The following is a 20,590-nucleotide window of genomic DNA, read 5'->3' on the forward strand; positions in this document are numbered from 1 at the left end:
GGAGCCAGACACAGAGCGGGGTCCGGGGTCTGAAAGGCTCCGAGTCCTGACTGACCACAGAGTGTCTGAGGCCAGGGACTCGGTTTGAGCTCGCAGCTTCACCAGGGCAATAAGGACATGTGTTTTCCCCCCTCTGGGGATGAAGAAAGTAGATCCTTGGTTCCCAATATGCATTTGAAGCAAGAGCAGGAAGGGAGGGGTGGCTCTTGCGACAGACAGGGAGCACTGACAGTATTTACTGTAAGTCAAAAGCCAGCCAGGAGGCTGGCAGGCAATTCTATCAAAACGTGAAGCAGTTTGTCTCTAAACTTTGATACGCAGGTTGGTGTTCCATAAGAAATCCTTTCAATATGTCAACAGTTTAGAAAGGTTTAAAAATAATAAATGAAAGTCGGGTTTCTTTCCTTGCAGTCAATCCACCATGCAGCTGCAATCCTAATAAATACAAAGCACAGTGTTTTAGGTATCTGGGATGCGGATGCAGGTTGCTATTTTCAAGGTCACAGGGCAGATTTTTCAAGGTCAACGCCATCCCCGCTGTGGAGGGGCCCTGACTGGCTCAGCCCTTCCCTTCTTCGGAGCAGTCAGGGCGGCCCCAGTTCTTTCCTATTCCAGACGTGCGCAGGAGACAGCGCAGGGACTCGTGTGAGGACAGCAGGCGGTGCCCTGCGTGGTCCCGGTCCGACTCCGCCCTGAGGACGAATCACCCCGCGCTCGGCCTCCTCTGCAGCCGGGCTGGGGCCCTGCGCGCATCCACGGCCAGCCGGACCTCAGCCCCCAGTGCCGAGGGCGCACGAAGCTGGGCGCTCCCGCGGGCCCGCCGTGGTGGAGCGGAGGGCGGGGGGGGGGGGGGGGCGGGGTCCCGGGCCTCTCCGGGCCGAGGTTTGCTGGCTGAGGTCCACGGGCGCCGGGTGCTTCGGGGAGGCGGAGGAGCTGCGTGGAGAGCTGGAGGAGCTGGGGTGGGCTTGGCGGGACGGGAGGGCGCGCCCGGCACCCGGCGCGGGCTCGGCCCGGTTACCTGAGCCGGCCACGTCACCGACACGGCCGCCCAGCCTCGCCCACTGCGGGGCCGGGAGAGGCGGGCGCGAGGCGGGGCGCGAGGCGGCCAATCGCGGGCCGGGCGCGGGGCGCGGGGCGCGGGGGGCCGCGGCGGGCGGGCGGCGTCTGCGGCGCGGGCCGGGCCTCGGCTGGGCCTCGGCGGCGGCTCGGCCTCGCGGCGCGCGCCCGGCGGCCGGGAAGATGCTGCAGTCCCTGGCCGGCAGCTCGTGCGTGCGCCTGGTGGAGCGGCACCGCTCGGCCTGGTGCTTCGGCCTGCTGGTGCTCGGCTACCTGCTGTACCTGGTGTTCGGCGCCGTGGTCTTCTCCTCGGTGGAGCTGCCCTACGAGGACCTGCTGCGCCAGGAGCTGCGCAAGCTGAAGCGGCGCTTCCTGGAGGAGCACGAGTGCCTGGCCGAGCCGCAGCTCGAGCGCTTCCTGGGCCGCGTGCTGGAGGCCAGCAACTACGGCGTCTCCGTGCTGGGCAACGCCTCGGGCAACTGGAACTGGGACTTCACCTCCGCGCTCTTCTTCGCCAGCACCGTGCTCTCCACCACGGGTAGGCCCCGCGCCCCTCTCCCCCCGCGCCCGGCCCCGCGGCCCCTCTCCACGCCGCGCCCGGCCCCGCGGCCCCTCTCCACGCCGCGCCCGGCCCCGCGGCCCCTCTCCACGCCGCGCCCGGCCCCGCGGCCCCTCTCCCCCCACGCCCGGCCCCGCGGCCCCTCTGCCCGGCGCCCCGGCCCCGCCGCCCAGACCCCTGGTGTCCCCAACCTGCACCCCAGATGCCGACGTCCCCTCTCCAGCCCGCGTCCCGCCCCCACTATCCCAGTCCTGGAGTCCCAATCCCCGTGTCCCCTCTCCAGCCCGCGCCCCGACCCCCGGGTCTCCGCCCCGTCGTCCCGGCCCCTCTGTGGTGACCCGGCAGGCCGCGGCAGCGAGGGTGCGGTGGTCTCTGAGAGAGACCCGGGCGCCCCGCTGCAGCTCCTAGGGTGGGCGCGAGCCCCTCGAATTGCTGCGGCGCCCCCCGCGCTCCTCACCGGGGACACCCCGGGCCAGGGGGTCGGTGGGTGGATCACGGGCGTCCTGGCCAGCTCACCTTCCTCCTGACCCCTCCGTCCCCTTCCCTGCGGGCCAGCCCTCCGGGGACCCTGCGTCCATGCCTTCCGTGCACTGAAGGTCGTCCAGGGGCAGCAGACTGCCGGACGGCCCTGGGCTCTGCGGGTGACCTCGGGGAGAGGGAGGAAGGGGGAGAGGAAGAGGGCAGCGCCTGCCTCCGACCCCACCCATGGGGCGCTGGATTCAGCAGTTAACTTCAGCCAGACAACTTCCAAGCCCGCCTCCCGCAGGGCCACTGGACCCCAGCGGCGGCCCTGCTCCAGGTCCTGGGCGCCCCTTCCCAGCACCCCACGGTAGCAGACAGACGAGGGCCACCAGCGCTGGACTCCCCCGCCCCCCACGAGGGTACAGGGGTAACTGGCATTTGGAGGCGGAAGGAATCTCAGGGGCAGACAGCGTGATAGGCTCGCGCTTCTTTTCATCCAGCTTCTGAAGCAGCACAAGGTCACCGGGCCAAGTCCTCTGCCCTGCCAGCCGTTGGTGACCTGGCCTCCCCCCCCTCCCCTGCAGGTGAGCCAGCCTCACCTGGAGGGAGCCTCCCGCCCTTCCTTCTCCAGGCCTGCCGTCCACAGCCAGGTCCCCTTCCCGTCGTTTATATACACTTGATTGTTTTAGCAATTACGTGGGTCAATCACAATACACGGTTTGTGCAGCCACGTGAAACAACGAAGAGAAAGCCTGGGTAAACCGCTGAACTGACAGGAGCTTGTTCTGCGGCACACAGAGGTGGCCTTCTAGCTTGTGTTGTGATAGTGAAGAAACAACCCACAACTGTGTTAAATGTAGTTCTAAACAAGACAAACCTGTTCTCCACCTTGCGGGGAAGAGAGCTCCTGCTCTCTCTGTGGTCACTGTGGTCACTGGCTCGGCGTCCCTCTCCACGCAGCCTCCATTTCCTCTACCTGTGCCAGTCCTCCCATCAGGCCCCTCTTTCTAGATTGCGTGTGTGGTAAGGACAGTTCTCCATTCTCCATAGAACTGAGCCTTTCCAGGGGGCTTCAGGAAGTTTGCAGCTGTCTGGGTCACAGTGTTTGTTGGGTGAGCTTCGTGAGAATGATAGCTTTTCTGATGGTACTTAGAGATAGGACAGCATTAGGAGGGGAAAAGATGTTTGTTTTGCTGGGTGGAGTTTCCCTCATGTTTAATTTTAGTATTATATGAACTTAATTACAAGTCAACAATTAATTTTTTGTCTTGTTTCCTTGGGGGGAATACTCAAGTATTTAGGATTTTCTAATCCTACCCCCCCCACACACACATACACTTTTAAATTGGAAACACGGAAGTTCCTGCTTTTTTTTTTTAAAGCAGAGAGGCGAGGATGATGGAGGTCTTATCGTTGGTATTCAGAACGCATTGTGGTTCTAAGAGAGTGGTTTCAGTCACAACAAAGGTTCATTTAGGAAATGGAGTGCGGGGGCACTCGGGGATAAGTGGAAAAGTGCCTCTTGCTTTGTTGAATTGGCAGGTCCACGCTCTCATTATAAATAGATGATTCGAAGTCGAAGCCACTCACTGCTCTTGGTTTTTGTCTTGGGCCATTATTAGGCATATTTCATATCCTTGTGGCACCAAAATTGGTTCTAGGGCAGAAGTTCAGATGCGTTTCAGCTGAAGGTGGCAGCTTAGGAAAGCCTTTTCTGGAAGAATGTCAGACGCCCCTGCTCTTGTAGGGTGGTGTTTTCCTTTGTGCACCCCATTCTTCAGCCCTGTGGACAGCAGCTTTCTGCTCACTTGTCAGTGAATGAATGGGGACTGGGGCAGAATCTGTGTGGGACGGTGTCCTCACGGTGACATGGCTGCCTTCAGGTCAGGGATAGCCACCCAGAAGTGCCCCCGCCCCCAGAGGGCAAGCATCCATTTGTGGGAGGAATGGGGACATCTTCTTGTTTTGTTTGGGAGAAGTCTCAGGTCAGCTGACTTCACAGTGCCGTCCCCGGTGTCCGCTCTTCTGGAGGCGCTGAGGTCTCCCTAGCAGATGGCCCCGCTGGGCTTCCCATCGAGGTGCAGCCCCGGACGATGGGCTGGCAAGGGCAGAGCCTGGAACTCTGAACTCTTCTAGTAGAAGTTCGGGGTGGTACGGAGGTGTTCAGCAGGGGAAAGGGTGGGCTTTCTGCCGGGCAGAGGACGGGCTCCTCTGTGTGGGGGTCCCTCGCAGGGGTCAATGAGGGCTGAGGAGGGGGGTTGGGATGGCTTCCTGCTTCTACTGCTTCTTTAGATGCTGGGTGCCCTACTCTTGAGTCACCTGTTCTGAACTCGATTGCCCTCAATTCAAACACAGCACCGGGTCATCCATGAGAGAACTGCAGGAGGGCGTTCTGAGCTGTTCCAGGGACGCAGCAGCAACATTCTCCAACATTCTCCTGTGCCTCTGTATGGCTTCCTGTCCCTGTCCCCCCCCCCCCCCCCCCCCGCGCTTCCAGGAGAAGCCAAGAACAAGAGCCTTTGCAGAAGCCACCTCCCATGGCCGCCTAAACTGAGCCACGCCCCTCGTTTTCAGACACCTGCCCAGACTTTCCACCTGCCTGCCGCTCTGCCCCGGAAGGCTGTTTGGTGTCTGCGCACGGCATCTGCCCTTGCTCCCTTTCGCTGCGTCCTCACGGTGGAGTGGTCAGGCCCATTCAGTGCCTTTCTTGCACGGCAGCTGTGGTGCCAGGCCGGTGAGGTGCCTGGCTCTCCCTCAGAGCCCAGGAAAGGCACCCATGGTTTGCTGGGATTGGCCGTGTCCTGAGCACGGCTAATATTTGTCACAGCGATGGCCCCAGATCCACCCTCTGTTCAGAGCCTCGGTCGGCAGGAAGGTGGCCCTGCCAGTTGCTGCCAGTCTGGTAGTCAGGTGCGTCTAGCCCAGAGCAGGTCAGGGCAAACCACAGCCCCGGCCCAGTCTAGCTGACTGCTTGGTTTTGAGTGCCTTGAGCTATTTCCAAATGGCTGGGAGGGGAAAAAAATCAGAAGAAAAGAGTTTTATACGGATCACAGAAAGTGTCATTAGCTGCCGGCAACACTTGCTCATTCCGACTGCAATAGCTGAGGGGAAACATGGCCACAACGCCTAAACTGTTTACAACTGGACCTTACAGGACAGGTTTACTGCCCACACACCAGGCACAGTGATGGAGATGCTGGGTATTTGTTCTCTTGGGGGCAGTGATGGCTTCCTGGCACTGCACTGGGCTCTGGGGGGCACTGGAATGAAGGAGAAAACAATGTCTGCCCTCTGCTAGGACAAGCTGTCAGGGGAGGGAGGAATGGCAGGCGAGGAGAGAGCGGGTGGAGTTCCAGGAAGTTGGAGGTGGTGGATGCTTGGGAGACACCAGCGTCAGGAGTGGGGTCACGGGGTGACCAGATGGGGTGGCACCAAGGACAGCAGGCCCGGCTCAGACAGTCCCCAGGGAGCCTTGGTAAAGGTGTCACTTGTGGAGTGAGGGGCTCTGAGTCACCAGGGAGCTGTGTTCTGTAGCAAAGGCGGGGGCTGGTGGGCAGAGCTGAGTAAGAGGGTCCAGGAGCAGAGGCTGGTGCAGGGCCAGGAAAGCATGCTGAGGAGCCACAGGCAAACGGGTGGTGGCAGAGCCAACAGCACTGGCAGATGGGCCGAGGGTGAGGTGTAAGAGGGGTTGTGAAGAAATGACCCAAGCCTTCTGTCTGGCCTGGCCCCTGACAGCTCCCTGCAGACTTCCTGTGATGGAGCCGCTGGGCGTGCGGTCTGGAGCTCAGCCCGGGTCTGTGGGCCTGTAAACCCTGATAGGTGCCAGGTGGGGGGACACCACTAATCCACTTACACTACAGCAGCTCCAGGGCCACCATGCCCCCCCAGTTTCCCGAGACACCCCGCCCCACGGGCCGTGATGGGGTGAAAAAGGGGAAAGGCTTCCCGGATGGAGCATTAAAAGAAAGTCAGGGCCAGATGCCGGTGGCTCACACTTGCAATCCTAGCTCCTCTGAGGACCGACACTTAAGGACTGCGGTTCAAAGCCAGCCCGGGTAGGAAATTCCAGTTAACCACCAGAAAACCGTAAGTGGACTGTGGCTGAAAGTGGCCGAGCACTAGCCTTGAGCAAAAAGAGCTCAGGGACAATGCCCAGGCCTAGAGTCCACGCCCCATAACTGACAAAAGAGACTAAGGAAAGAAAGAAGAGACAACCAGGTAGGAAGGGAAGGGGTGTTTCAGAGTGAGAGCATGCGCTCTCTGGGCGCTCTCCGTGGTGCATTCTAGATAGCCTTAAGCTGTCCACGCTGAGGAACCTTTGCATTGTGTGGTGTTTTCAAAGTTAGTACGCGAGTCTGTGTGGAAAACTGAAAAAAGGGGGGAGTAGTGGCTTTGTATTTTATACGCTCAGCCAAAGGATTATCTAGTGTTTTAAGTGGTATTTTAATACAAATTGTACATTTTACGTAGTGCAAAGGACAGCAGCAAGACCTTTGGCTCATGGTTTTGGGCGTAGGTAATGAAGTCAGAAGGGAGTGGACTGGGTGAGGCAAAAAGACAGATAGGAATTGAATTGTTTGAGATGAGATGCAAACATTTTAACTGTGCAACAGTGCCAAACACGAACACGACGTGTGTACTGGCTGCTGTGAAGGCTATTCGTGAAGGCTGCACGTGAAGGCTGCACGCGCCTGCGTCTGAATTGGCAGATGTGACGTCTGCACAGACCTCACTTAGAGTTCCGCTCGCTCTCATGGCAGATGGTTCTGGCATCCTCTCTCCCCCTCCTCCCTCCCCTCCCCCCTCTCTCCCCCCTCAATGACTGTTCCTGATGGAGGCTGAGCTGGAGACTAACAAGGGAAAGTGAGAGGCTCTAAGTGAGAATTAGGAGGTGACAGCGCTCGCTCGCGGGAGTGGAGTTCTTTAAGTACTGGAGCCCTGTGAACAAGGCGCTCAATTATTTAAACACCATGGTTAGATGGACTGGGTTGATTAAAGACACGGGAGGGGCCGTTCGGAAGCTGCCGACCTGTCTGTGTGTGAAACCCACCCCAGGGGTGGGGGGTGGGCTGTGTGCCCCCTCCCTGCCCGCCTGTCACTCAGCTCTGATGGGAGCTGGCAGAGGCCGCCGGCCCCACCAAGATGGAAAGGAGGGGAGAAAGGGGGGGAGCAGGGCGCGGCTGATGTCCGGCCTCTGTGTGCAGAGCATGACCCGGCACCTGGGATTCCTCCAGCAGCCCTGCTGGGTCTCCAGCTCTGGAGGCTGAGTCCCGGGAGACGTCCCGGGATCAAGGACGGTGGAAGGTCCACATTGATGTTGGTGGCACTTGTGGCGTGCTTTCAGGAAAACTGTTCTGCTGGAGTTACGCTGGTGTGGAGCTGAGACCTTGGGCCTGCCTTCCCTCGGCAGAACCCGGCGGGGATCTTCGCAGGGCTCCGGGCGGGGCCTGAAGGAGGGCTGTCTGCCCGAGCAGGAGCCTGCTGACCTGACTCCCCAGTCAGTATTGGGCTCCCAGCCAGGATCCACAGGAGCTAGTGGAGGGGCAGTCACATGACCTGAGACGGCCGAGGGCGGGGGCCGGCTGTGAGAGGGGCCATCAGTCCCCACAGAGTGTGAGGCCAGGTCACCTGTGGGTGCCGGAGGCCAGGAGAGGTGGGGGGAGCGTGGTCTGGAGTCAGGCCACAGAACTCCGTGGCTCATTAGACACACGGAGGGGCTGCTTGGAAGATGCAGTGCTGGCTCACAGACGGCACGGGACGCAAAGGTTCAGCCGTGAGCTGGGGGCCCCGGGCTGGCGTCTGCCTGCAGAGCCCGCCTGGGCACAGGGCCTCAGAATGCAGGCTCCGGGATGGTGGCCTGCCGTGGAGGAAGGCAACCCTAACCCTAACCCTGCACAGCCACAGTGGCACCGTACACCGGAGAATCTGCTTTGCTAGTGGGTCTGGGTGTGCGGGGTGACAACTACGCAGGGACAGGCCCCAGGGCTGTGTTCTCTCACTTCCCCAGGCCGTGTAGGACTGAATCCACCATGTCTCCCTGTTGCCACTTTGTTTGAAAGATCTAAGCACCATGTGCCATGCCATCTGGGACCCTCACATGCCAGGAAGTCCCAGCCCAGCGCTCACAGCTCGTGGGACAGTCTGAGACAGAGGCTGACCCGCCACCCAGTCTGCACAGCCCTTGTGCAGACGTGCTGCAGCCCAGAAGGCCAGACTTTGAGCCACAGCCCGTCCGTCGGACGTACGCTCTAGCTAGTCAGAGCATGGGGGAGGCTTGAGGCAGAACTCGTCTGTAGCAAGTGAGACGTGAGACTTCCAAGATTCACTGAGCACAGCCAGACAGCTCGAATGCTGCGCCTGAGGCCACACTGTGCTCCCTGCCACTCCGCGCCGCTCTCTTGCAAAGCTGTCAGCCATGCCGGGCCTCTGGCCCTCGAAGGACATTTTCCCTGCAGCCTGTTGTCCAAGACGGGTGAATAACCGCAGTGGACACTAACTCTCCTCGGTGCCCCATAGCCGGCGGGTGGGCTGCTTGCCGGAGCCCGAGGGTTGCTTAGCTTTTGAGGAACAGGAACCACACTGCTTCGCCCCCTGTGACCAGGCTCACAGCAGAGTGACAGAGTTTTCAGTCCAGCGGGGAGACCAGGAAGTGCTCCTGGTCTGCCCTGGATCCTCCCAGAATTCTCCACGCTGCAAAAGCCCGGGAACACTGCCAGGACCCGACGACCCCCCTCCCAAAAGCCATTCCCTCCTCTCTACTTGGCCCCTGCACTTTAGGGTTGTGCACCCCCAAAATACCCTTTAAAATGCATTTGCTGTTACCGGGGTTCAGCTCAGTGGCTCTCAGTCTTAGGCAGCCCCGTTCACTGCTGGCGTTCTACCACCTGAGTCATGCCTCCATGTCTGGCTTTTTGCTGGGAGAGTGCCATGGATTAGTCTGCCCAGGCTCACTTTATGGAACTTGGGTCCTCAGATCTTGGCATGGGTGGGAGTGAGGAGCTGGGAAGCGGGGATGCAGGGAGGTGGGAGGCGGCAGCTGGTCTGCTGTCCACTCTGTTCTGGTGGCACTGACAACAGAGTTTACCTAGCTGGTGTCTCCTTGGCGCTGCCTCTGCTGGCTGCAGCAAGTGGGCCATTATTGAATCATTTAGTCCTGGAGCAGGAAAGTGGTGTATCTGGTGTCTGCTCCTCCTTCACAAGACGGAGTTGATGGGTTTGCCGAAGGGCTATGCCCTGACACTCCAGAGGCCGTCATCCCCTCATAGGGAACATCTTGGAGTACATGAAAGGACTTCCGTGGGGAGAGGGGCAGGGCCGTGGCAGGAAGGCCAAGCACAGAGTGCGGCCTTCACTCAGGGTTCGGGTTAGGGTTAGGGATCAGATAAGGGTTTGGGTTCAAGCTCCTGAAAAGAAATCCGTGAGATAACACTTGACTTGTGTCTCCCAGGCCAGTGTCTATAAACACGTTATTTTCCTGCAAGTTGGTAGGATTCTACTTTGATTGAGGAACAGGAATGGTGGCCCTGGCTGACACGCCCCTGTTACCCAGCTCCCTCGGTGTGGCTGGCCACGGCAGGTGGGAGAAGGTGGTCATGCAGAGGTGGTTTTCTGGAGCAGAGAAAGATGGAGACTCACTCCCCGAGGGCCTTTGTCCGGTGGGCTCAGCTTTCACTTGTCAGGCCTGTGCAGGCAGCAGCCAGGGCTCAGATTTTGGTGCTGTCAGACCTGCTCCCATGCAGCTAGCTACTTTCTACTCCAGCTGCAGGTCAGGGGATGCTGTGGGGCCACACAGCCATCACTCGGGATCTGTCAGCAGCCCAGAGAGGTGGCTGAGCCCTTAGCAGGGTCACCAGAACCTGGAGGCTGCGGTGGGTGCCAGGAGCCCCAATCTGAAAGCGGGGGGGGGGGTACACTCCAAGATGGCTGTCTTTAGTCCTGGAAGGTATTCTCTGTTCAGCGGGCCAGCATTATCCCGCTGGCATTTTCCCTTGTTCCAGTCTGCTGTCCCCATCTCTCTACAGCCTGGGCTGGTCCCCACTTTGGGTCCCATGGTCACATGGCTGCAGGTGAGGGGATGGAGCATGGACGGTGCGTGGCATGCCGGGGCCTGGCCTTAGAAGCATTGTCCAGGTCTGGAGGCAAGCAAGAGTTAAGAAGCCACACACAGCCAGGTGCCAGTGGCTCACCTGTCATCTTAGCAAGTGGCTCCAGCCTCCCCCGGGAGGTATGATGATGACATGCGAGACACTCTGGCCTCCAGTTACCAGCACGAAGTTGGAATTAGAGGCTTTCCCAGAAGCATCTGGTGGGCCAGCCGCCGGTGGCCACACTTGTAATTTTAGTCTCAAGGGGAGGAGATTCAGAGGATCATAATTTGAAGCCAGCCTGTGCAGGCAGCCCAGGAAGAAAAGTCCAAGAGAGTCCATCTATAAAATAACCAGCAAAAAACTTGGTTGGTGGCTTAGCTCAAGTGGTAGAGTGCTAGTCAAGTAAGCAAGCTGGTGTGTGTGCAGCTCTGCGTCCAAGGCCTGGTGCTTTCTACTCCCAGGGAGGCGTCCAGGTTTCTGGCTTCCGTGAGCTGCTTGGGCACTGTTTCCTGCACCAACACCATCTGTCTTTAAATACCATGTTCAAAATTAACCACAGCGTCCCAGGAGCTGTCGGGGGTGTGGGAACCAGATGGACAAAGACCAACGGTTAGATTTGGGGACGTGCCCCTCCACAGGGGGGTGGCATGTGTGGGCAAGATGCCCTCAGGCCAAGTCCACGTGCAGACTGTGGCCCTCTGGTCAGCTTGGCCCAGGAGGCGCCCCCCCCCACCCCCGTGCACTCCTGGGCCTTGGGGAAGGAGCCAAGAATTTGGATCTGCAGTGGAGGGGTTTGGGGGTCGTTTATTATAAAATAAGATACACTTTCAGATCCAGTTTGGAAACCAGTGTTCAATTATATTTGTGCCTGTGACTTCCTCAGAATCTGATTTCCTGAGAAATGCAGGAAGCAGACTTTCACTTAAGCTGACTTGTTCAGGCTTGTTAGAACTTTTCATGGGGTTTGAAAAAGGGCCAAGCCAGCAAGCCTCCTGCCCAGCTGGCTTCTCTCTGTCTGGCCTGTCTTGGATGAAGAACCTTTTAAGGGGATTTGGGATGGACTCAAACCAAGACTGAAGTGTTTCCACATTTGTTTGGGGAGTGTGTGGCATCTTTGAATGTTTGGAAATGTCTGACAGGAGAAAAAAATTGTGTGGGTTTCTGGGATCCTGTTTCAGTAGCTCCCATTTAAGCGGGGTGCTGGGGTTCACACTTGTAATTCTAGCTACTCAGGAGACTGAGATCTGAGGATCACAGTTCAAAGCCGGCCCAGGCAGGAAAGTTTGTGAGATTCATATCTCCACTTAATCACCAAAAAGCCAGAAGTGGAGCTATGTCTAAAGTGGTAGAGCACTAGCCTTGAATGAAAAAAGCTCAGGGTCAGCGCCAGGCCTCAGTTCAAGTCCCAGGACTTGCAATCTCTCTCTCTCTCTCTCTCTCTCTCTCTCTCTCTCTCTCTCTCTCTCTCTCTCTCTCTCTCTCTCTCTCTCTCACACACACACACACACACACACACACACACACACATACTCTGTATGCATATGAGAAGGGATGGGTCCACTGAGTGACTCATTGAGCTTCCTGCTGTAACTTAGTGCATGACAACCCACCCTCCCTCTGTGCACACCCTCTACACACACACATAGACCTCACCCTCTGCTCACACCCTGCCCTCCCTCTGTGCACCCCCTCTATACAGAGACACACACATGTGCACACACACAGACACACACAGACACACACACACACACGCACACACGCACACACGCACACACGCACATGCCCCATGCCCCACTCTCTGCTCACACACGGACCTCGATCTCAGTTGTGGTCTGCACATTCCTATCGCTGGTTTTCCCACACGCCTTTATTTTCAGTGACTCCTGAGTTGTCTGCTGGCCGTGGGTGGGGAGACTCTGAGGTGGGCTGAGGAGGGGCAGGGAGGGAACGGCCTGGCGCAGGGTCGTCCGGTGGCACTGGGCGTGTAGTGTGTGGACCTGACAGCCTTGGGCAGACCCTAAGCTCCTTACAGCAAGTGCTGGCCAGACCGTGTAAAGAAGCGTGTGGTAGCGCCTGACTGGACCCCAGGTGCTGGAGAGGTGGACACAGGAGCGTTTGGATAGAGGCCAGCTCCAAGCAGAAGGCCTGGGCATGTGTGTCGTGTGGTGGAGCAATACTCTAAGGCCCTAGATTCCATCCTCAGCAGAAAGAGAGGAGAGGGAGGGAGGGAGGGAGAAAAGAAGGGGAGGGTTTCTCTAAGATGTGGCCCCTCTGAAGGGTGAGGCCTGAACTTCCCCCGCGGAGGGGGGAGAAGGCCAGACCGCAGGCAGGTCCGGCGCTGACCTCTGCCCGGCCTCTCCCCGCAGGGTATGGCCACACGGTGCCCTTGTCGGACGGGGGCAAGGCCTTCTGCATCATCTACTCCGTCATCGGCATCCCCTTCACTCTCCTCTTCCTGACGGCCGTGGTGCAGCGTGTCACCGTCCAGGTCACCCGCAGGCCCGTCCTCTACTTCCACCTCCGCTGGGGCTTCTCCAAGCAGCTGGTGGCCATTGTCCACGCCGTCCTGCTGGGCTTTGTCACCGTGTCCTGCTTCTTCTTCATCCCGGCCGCCGTCTTCTCCGTGTTGGAGGAAGACTGGAACTTCCTCGAGTCCTTCTACTTCTGCTTCATCTCCCTGAGCACCATCGGCCTGGGGGATTATGTTCCAGGAGAAGGCTACAACCAGAAGTTCAGGGAGCTGTACAAGATCGGGATCACCTGTGAGTACTGGGCCCCCCCTCCCCCTCCCCCTCCCGCCCCATCCTCACACCTCCTCCTGACCCTCATTTCATGGTTCCCGTCAAAAACTCCCACGTAAGCTGGGCGCCTACAATCAGGAGGCTGAGATCTGAGGATCCCAGCTCAAAGTTCACCTGGGCAGGGAGTGGAACTGTGAGCCACGTGGTAAGGGGGGTGGGAGCTGAGGAGCAGCGTCCTGTTCCTGCCAGCACAGAAGCCAAACCTACACACACTTCCTGCAGAAACGTGGTTCTCACCCTCCCCTTCCACCTCACAATTGCTTATCAGTTGTTTAGTTCGAAGAAAAGTGCTGGTGTAACATTGTGCCCAGCGGAAGGTGCTTGATGGCCCGCTGTAATACAGTGAGCTGCCCTCCTTTGTTAGGTACCATTTCCCCAAGAAAGCAAGGCCTCAAGCCTATCCAGCCCCTCTTTCCAGGGACCGGGAGCATGGCTTCTGCCTCCTGTGTCCATCCAGTTGTTTCTCAGAGAAGCTGCCTGGCGTTTACTGCACTCAGAATCCTATAGAGACAGGCATGGAAGGCAGATGCCTGGCTGCTCGTAACTTCACAGTGCGTCTCATTCTTAGGTTCACACGCTTTACAACGCTTAGGGTTCCATTTACACAGAATGTTCTTTCGTTCCTCTCTCTCTTTCTCTTGTGCTGGTGGTGGGGTTGAATTCAGGGTCTGTCCTCTTGCGTCGCATCCTCATTCCAGGCTGGCCCCGGCCCTGGCCTGTCCTCTCGGTGTCATGGAGGCTCCATGGGGTCTTGGGCGTGTTAACATTGGCACTGAAGCGTGGAACCCCCAGGAATAAAGTCTTCACTGTCAAGTCTGCAGGGCCATCGGTGGTGCTCTCTGTCCACTAGTGGTCCTCACGCCCCCCACCAGTGCTCCTCTGTCCCCACCTTCTCACTTGGGGAGGAGGGGATGGATTTTTTTTTCCTTTTTATGTTTCCACTCTTTGGACTTTGATATCTTTCCAGGAAGTTGAGGGCTTGGCCTCAGCTGAATTGGCCTTTGTGACTCACAGAGCACAGTGTCGGGGCTGTCCAGATGTGTGTGAGCCTGGGCTGGCGTGAAGCCCATGTCCAGCGGTCCACAGCCAGCCTCCAGATGGTGGCCACGCAGGAATTACAGGGCGGGCTTTTGTCCCTTGGTTTTGTTTTTCTGTATGAGAGTTCCATAGCAAGGTAAACCCTGCTTTAGCTTTCTTTTAAGCATACGGGGTAACAGTTTAGTTCTTAATCCTCCATTTCTTCACGTGTTGAGCAGTAGAAGGCATGTACGCCTGGCCGGCTGTGCATTTCACGGTGACGTGTGGTAGCGTGCGTGCGTGCATGCGTGTGTGCATGCGTGCCTGGCTGGCTGAACCATTCTCTGCTTCTCACCTCCTGCCAGGTCCTTGCATGGCCTCGCTCACTCCTTACAATGGAGCCTTGTTCCAGACAAGGTGCCTCCAGCTAGTTTGAACTCTCAGTGCAAACCAGATTGGCTGCTCAGCTCATTGAATCCCCCGAAGAAAGACCTAAAGCTTTTGTAGGAAACCTGTCGGGATTTCTACCACTACTCAGAGTTCTGGTAAACAGTGGGGACAGAAAGTGCCAGATCCATTGATTATTTCTAAATCATAAGAAAGCTGGTGGCGCATATAAACCCGCTGTCCTTGGATCGATACACCTCCACAGTCCATTTGCACAGCAAGTTTGAGCCTCACGTTTGAGCTCACAAGTTTTCTGGGAGTCCTCCTTACATGTTTTACATGAAGTTAGAATCTTTATTGTTATTGGATTTTCATTTTTACTTTCCTGTTGCTTCCCATAATTTTAATTTTTTTTTGGAAGCTGAGCTTTTAAGAATGTTGGGACTAACTAAAAACTAACATGTCCCATCACAAATTGTAAGAAACAACACTGCCAGTGGTCTTGCCTGAAGTGGAAGAAACCAGCCAGGTACCAGTTACACATGTCTGTAATCCTAGCTACACACGCACGCACACACGCATGCACACACACACACGCACACACACACACTCACACACTCACACTCACTCAGATGCTGAACCAGCCGAGTGTTTCTCTCAGCCCCTGGCTCTGCAGCTGCTCAGGGTGGCGGCCCCGTCCATGTGTTGTTAAAGCCGTCCCAGGTCCTGCATTGTCGCTGGCTGGAGACTTCCCCGTCCCTTAGATATCAGAAGAGTGGCCCCCCTGTCCTCAGCCCTCCGGCCCAGCAGGGTGGGGCAGAGTGTCTGGGTGCCTGGCCTGGCCTCGGCTGGACAGGACGGCCCTGAGCCCCGCTGTCCTGTCCTGTCCACACAGGCTACCTGCTGCTGGGCCTTGTCGCCATGCTGGTGGTTCTGGAGACCTTCTGCGAGCTCCACGAGCTGAAGAAGTTCAGGAAGATGTTCTACGTGAAGAAAGACAAAGACGAGGACCAGGTGCACATCGTGGAGCACGACCAGCTCTCCTTCTCCTCCATCGCTGACCAGGCGGCTGGCGTGAAGGAGGACCAGAAGCAGAACGAGCCCTTTGTGCTGACCCCGGCGTCCGCCGATGCCGACGGCTCAGTGAACCGCTGAGGGCCGGGGTGAGCTGGTGGGCAGCCGGGAGGGGGGCTTGCTGCTTCTTCCTTGGCACCAGGCACGAGGAAGAGCCTCTGCCATGTCCACTTCCATGAGAATATAAAAGCCAAGATGACGCTGTCCTAAGAAACACTCGCTGTCTGCAATATTTAAAACCTGGAGCAGAGCTGTGTGGACTGGCGGCCGCCGGGTCCCTGAGGAGGAGATGTGTTTTCGCCATCCAGATGTGTCCAGACCTTCACCTCCCAGATGGGGGTCTCGTACTTGAAGCACTAGCTATGGTGGATGCAGCAGGTTTTATACTTTTCACTGGGGATGTTGGGGTTTGCAGAGGAATCATTTAGCTGATGGCTAAACAGCAGCATTTATATTTAAAAGCAAAAAAAAAGGAAATATATAGAGAAGTGTTTTATAAATAGGTTTTAAATGTCCTAATTTGCATGTGCCTATCCAAATTGATTATTTTTGTAGAATCTAAGTTCCACCTACTATTTATAACAAATAGGTTGCCACTAACTGTGCACATAGACCAGTATAAATACGTTTATAACCTGTACATCTGGTTTAGCTCAGCAGGCCTTTGTTGGCCCTCTTAATCCAGGATTATAGATAGTTTTTCTTTAGTTTTCTCTTTCTACTAAAGACTCTGGGATTTCTGTGCTAAGGGGGAATGATAAACTTCAGAGCCAATAGCCATTTGCATTCTACTACAGTGTGCATTTCCAGCCTCTGGTGGGTAGGGTAATATCGAATCTATCATGTTATATGGTGTCAGTGGTGTTGTGAAGGACACAGCGTTTGTGAAAGGGTGATGAGGCTTGTTATGATTTATAGCCACCTGTACTAAAGCACAGAGCCTGGACACGGCTGACCCAGGTGAATGGATTCTCTCACATTACTGTGCGCATTCTCAGCTTAGAAGCAGAAATAAACTAACCCCGTGGCCAGATGCAGTCCTGCACATCTATAAATCTAGTGCTTTCCCCGGAGAGGTCTCGGGCGCACACGGAGACGGAGCATTGTGCTCTCTCCTGTGTCCCGCTTCCCCTGGCCGAGCCTCCCAGCCATGGCGCCTCCGCCCGAAGTGGCCCTGGGCACCCCAGGCGGCCACCCTGCCCTTGATTGCACGTGGCTTCCACACGGGCTTTCTGCGCCCTCCTGCTCTCTTGCTGGTGCCCACCCAGCCCGGCTCAGGTGGGCAGAGCCCCTCTGCATTGCGTCTGCACTTTTGGGGTGGCTGAACAAGCCCTCTGCAGCCCCGTGAGGCTAGGCCTAGCCTGCGGTCCTACCACCTGCCGGCAGCGGCAGCACCCTGGTCCTCCTTCCCCTGCACCTCCAGGGTGGAAGGAGGGCTGCAGTCACCTCCCAGGGACCAGCGTGTGTGTCACGTGACTGGGGGATGCTACTGTGGCCTCCCGCGGGGCTTAGAACCCAGGGACGGTGGGATACACATGGGCAGCCAGTGTGAGGCAGGCAGGAAGAAATGGTTGGCATCAACAGAGGAGGGCCCAGAGAACAGAAGGCATGGAAGCTTCTGAGTCAAGCTGTCAGCAGTTCGTGAAGGCCCTGCACGCTAGAAGCTTCCAGGCTGTGGAGGCTCACGGAGCCCGAGTCCTTCAGTCTGCTGGTTTTGTTGGACCAGCATTGGGACTCAGGGCCTTGTGTGTGGCAGGCAGGTACTCTGCCAGAGTTGACCAAAATGCCAGACTCTGCCTCCGTTGCCTCCTCCCCAGGCCTTGCTTAGGGCTGACCTCTGGGTAAATAGAAGGAGCACCTAGCGTCTCCAAGGGCCCCTGGGGCAGTCTTGTGTCTTCTTCCGGGATTCTAGGGGAGCAGGTCTGGTGAGGTGGCCCTCCGGCCACAGGGGCCCTGCCTGCCCAGCGCTGACCAGTCCTCCCTACCTGACCCAGCCCCCTCCAGCCTGGCCCTGCCCGCCTGGGTCTCACGGCAGCCAGGCCCTGCCCAGCCCCCATCCCACGCGCGGTGAGGACAGGGCGTGTGAGCGTGGGGCTGGGTGGGAGCCTCTCGGGTGGTGTTCACCTGTCTAACCTGAAGTCCTCTGTCTCAGCCTCCCTTGCCTCCTCCTCTCTGGCCAGCCATTGCTGGTGTCAGCCTGGTGCCGCTCGTCCTGGCTGTGCCAGCCGCTGCCTTTCATCTCATCCGGCCCCGTGCCAGGGACGGCTCTGCTCTGCAGGTTCCAACCCCTTCCTCCCCCCTCCTTTCTGCATCACCACCTGTGAGGTACCCATTTGACATTCTAGATCCTTCTGTTGTTCCAAAGTTGCTCCGTAAGCAATTCTGGCCCCTGCCCTGTGATCTGGGGCTTTTCCAACCCACTTCCTTAGAGCTTAACCTTAGCTTCTGTAACTCCAGTTTGCTTTTGTGACTCATCTTAAAGAAAGGACTGCCTCCTCCCCATGACACCAGTTCCTTATAGTTTGACATTTAAAGGTGGATGTAGCCACTGCTCCTTTTGTGTTTCTAGGTAACAATGATAGAAATGGGCTGTGCTGCCCTGGCTTAGAACCTGCTTACAGCATTGTCTGTTCCATATCTGTAACTCCCCTCCCCCCCTCACTCCTCCCTGCCCCCTTAGCTTTCCCGGCAGGGAGACTTCCCTCCTCTGACAAACAAGGAGGTAGTCTTTAGCTTAAAAGCAGCCCCGGGGCTGGAAATGTGGCGTAGTGGTAAAGAGCTTGCCTAGCATTCCTGAAGCCCTGCATTTGACTCCTCGGTACCACACACACAGACAAAGCGGGAAGTGGAGCTGAGGCTCAAGAGGTAGAGCACTAGCCTTGAGCAAAAGAAGCCCAGGGACAGAGCTCAGGCCTGAGTTGGGGCTTAGGTACTGCACTTTCGGGTACCTGACTTCCCAGGGTCCTCCTGGCTGGGAATAAAGATTTTCCACTGGCCGTGCTTGGTGTCTGTGGGGTCTCTTCTGGTGGTCTTCCCCAGCACCCGTGCCTCCCGTCTCCCTACATCTTCACCCTTCCCCGTCTCCCCACGTTTCCCCCCCCCATCTCCCCATAGCTACATTTTTACATAGGGCCTTGCATTTTGCCCAGAGCCAGCCTCAGATGGTAAATACTAACCCCTCCCCTGTAGCTGGGATTACAGACATAAATTAGCATGCCCATCTTGTCATTGAAGATTGGGTCTTCTTAGTGAGAATGCCGTTTTCATCATGTACACACAATGCAGCAACACGGCTTAAATGACTTCTCATATACTAAGACAACCAAATGAAGAATAAAATTGGACAAAAGAAGATTCTACTGGCGAAGCATTAAAAATTAACTTAGGGATGAATTTTTAAAAAGACACAGGTTTAGATGAAAGACTGATGGGTTGCTGAGAGACGGGCTGAGTGTGGGGTACAGGAGCCCTGACCTGGGCCCCCTGCCTCTCCGGGGCTGCCTGCTGTCGGCTGCCCACCTCTCCTCCCAGTCGGCCCTCAGCCCCACAACCTTGGTGGCAAATGGTTGGAACAGTCTGCTGCTGGGCTGGGTTTTCTGTCACTGCATGTGTCGCTGGCATTATCGCTCGGGGACGCGGACCCCTGATCCTCTGAGAACTACTTTACTAGATCGGGACGCTGGCTCAGCGCGGTCGCTGTGTGCGACCTTAGCCCTCCACACACAGCCCGCACCACAAGCCCCACTTGTAACTCGGGGAGAGTCATAGGCACTTAACTCTCAGGAGACTGGATTCAGTCACTGTTTAATATCGAAACCACCCTTTCCGGCCCGAGCAATGGCAGCCTCGTTGGAAGGAAGGGTCAACGGTCAGAGGGCAGCACCTTTCTCAGTTTCCGCCTGGTAAGCCCCAGTGTTGTTCAGTAGGGCCCAGCGGGAGTTGCAGGGAAGCCAGGAAGGAGGGAATGCCAGGGGAAGCTGCAGCTAGGCAGAGCCAGAGGCTGGGAGACCTGCCCAGTGGGTTTAAGGACCTATTATCCCCTCCGCCGCCACTCAGGTCCGGGGGAGCCTGGCAGAAACTCATGCTCCTCATCTCACTCCAGCCCGCAGGGCGGGGAGGGGGGGCAAGGAGCAGAGAGACGATCTCTATCTAGGTTGAGCACTTAGCTCTGAGCACATGGCCCTGAGATCCTTCCTGTAACTGTCCTCGTTTCTATTTCTACGACTTCTGCTTCCACAGGCGTCTCCATTTTCCTAGCTCTTCCTGCAGTTAAGGAATTGTTGGGCAGTTACATAATCGTAGGAGGCAATGGAGGTGTCGCTCACATATGTCTGGGGTCGTTTCCCTAGCAGAGCTGTTTTGCTTGTGCAAGGGTTTGAACTTGGGGCTCACACGATACCCCAGTCCTTTCACACATGCTCTGGTGACTTGTGTGGGAGGCTAACCTAGACTTCAGTGCTTCTCTCCCTGCTTCCTGACCTAGCTGGCGTGGTGGGCACACATTCTACTCTCAGCAGCCGGGTCGGAGGGCTGTGAGGCCCTGAGGGGGCTGCCTCACAGAGGGGTTCCTGCTGCTTTTAAAAGGGGCTTTCAGGAGCAATTCCACTGTCTTCTGCATCTAGGACACCCTGTCCCTTCTTTCTGGGGCACATCCTGGAAAGGGTCGTCCACCTGCCAGTGCTTTGGCCTTGGCCCCGTTTGACGCCCAGCCAGCGTGGAGTCTGTCGTGGTCTCCCAGGATGCTGCCTGTGGTAGCCCAGGTCCTGGTCAGCGTGGAATCAACCCTGGGCCAGTGCAGAAAGCCATGGTAGATAATCAAGAACCACAGCCTCCCGGGCCCCCTGGTGCCAGATACAGAATGATGACCCCCAAAAGTGTTGTCTGGAGCCAATCTTTGCCCTTTGAGAGTCCATCTTTCCAGGGACTGGAAGGGGCAGACCTGCCAGGTTTGCTTTCTGGAGTGGACAAGCATGCACAGGACATGCGCACAGCTGCCCCGGGGACCTCGGGGCTTTTAACAAATGCCCACTCTGCGGTTTTCAGGAGGAGACAGTGGCTCTGTTCGTGGAGAGGAAGCCGGTCATCTGGCCAGGGAGCCAGGCCAGCCTCGCTGGGGACTAGAAGGTGTCGGGGACCATCGACTCCCC

At 57.3% G+C, this 20,590-nt stretch overlaps 1 protein-coding gene across 1 annotated transcript; it reads left to right on the top strand.

The window, feature by feature from the left end:
• The first annotated feature begins 1,209 nt into the window (after positions 1-1,209).
• Kcnk1 (potassium two pore domain channel subfamily K member 1) lies at positions 1,210-16,476 on the top strand. The gene is made up of 3 exons (XM_090318746.1): positions 1,210-1,594; positions 12,531-12,926; positions 15,265-16,476. Exons 1-3 carry the CDS (start codon positions 1,240-1,242, stop codon positions 15,522-15,524), a joined length of 1,011 nt encoding a protein of 336 aa, XP_090174872.1. The 5' UTR covers positions 1,210-1,239; the 3' UTR covers positions 15,525-16,476.
• Positions 16,477-20,590: the final 4,114 nt, after the last annotated feature.

This window comes from Megascapheus bottae, chromosome 26 (assembly GCF_031878675.1).
Source record: "Megascapheus bottae isolate mThoBot1 chromosome 26, mThoBot2.hap1, whole genome shotgun sequence".
NCBI classification, from domain to species: Eukaryota; Metazoa; Chordata; class Mammalia; order Rodentia; family Geomyidae; genus Megascapheus; species Megascapheus bottae.

Coding starts and splice junctions, on each gene's coding strand:
- Kcnk1 (XM_090318746.1), top strand. CDS start 1,240: ATGCTGCAGTCCCTGGCCGGCAGCTCGTGCGTGCGCCTGGTGGAGCGG. Junction 1,595..12,530: donor CACCGTGCTCTCCACCACGG/GTAGGCCCCGCG, acceptor CTCTCCCCGCAG/GGTATGGCCACACGGTGCCC. Junction 12,927..15,264: donor GTACAAGATCGGGATCACCT/GTGAGTACTGGG, acceptor CTGTCCACACAG/GCTACCTGCTGCTGGGCCTT.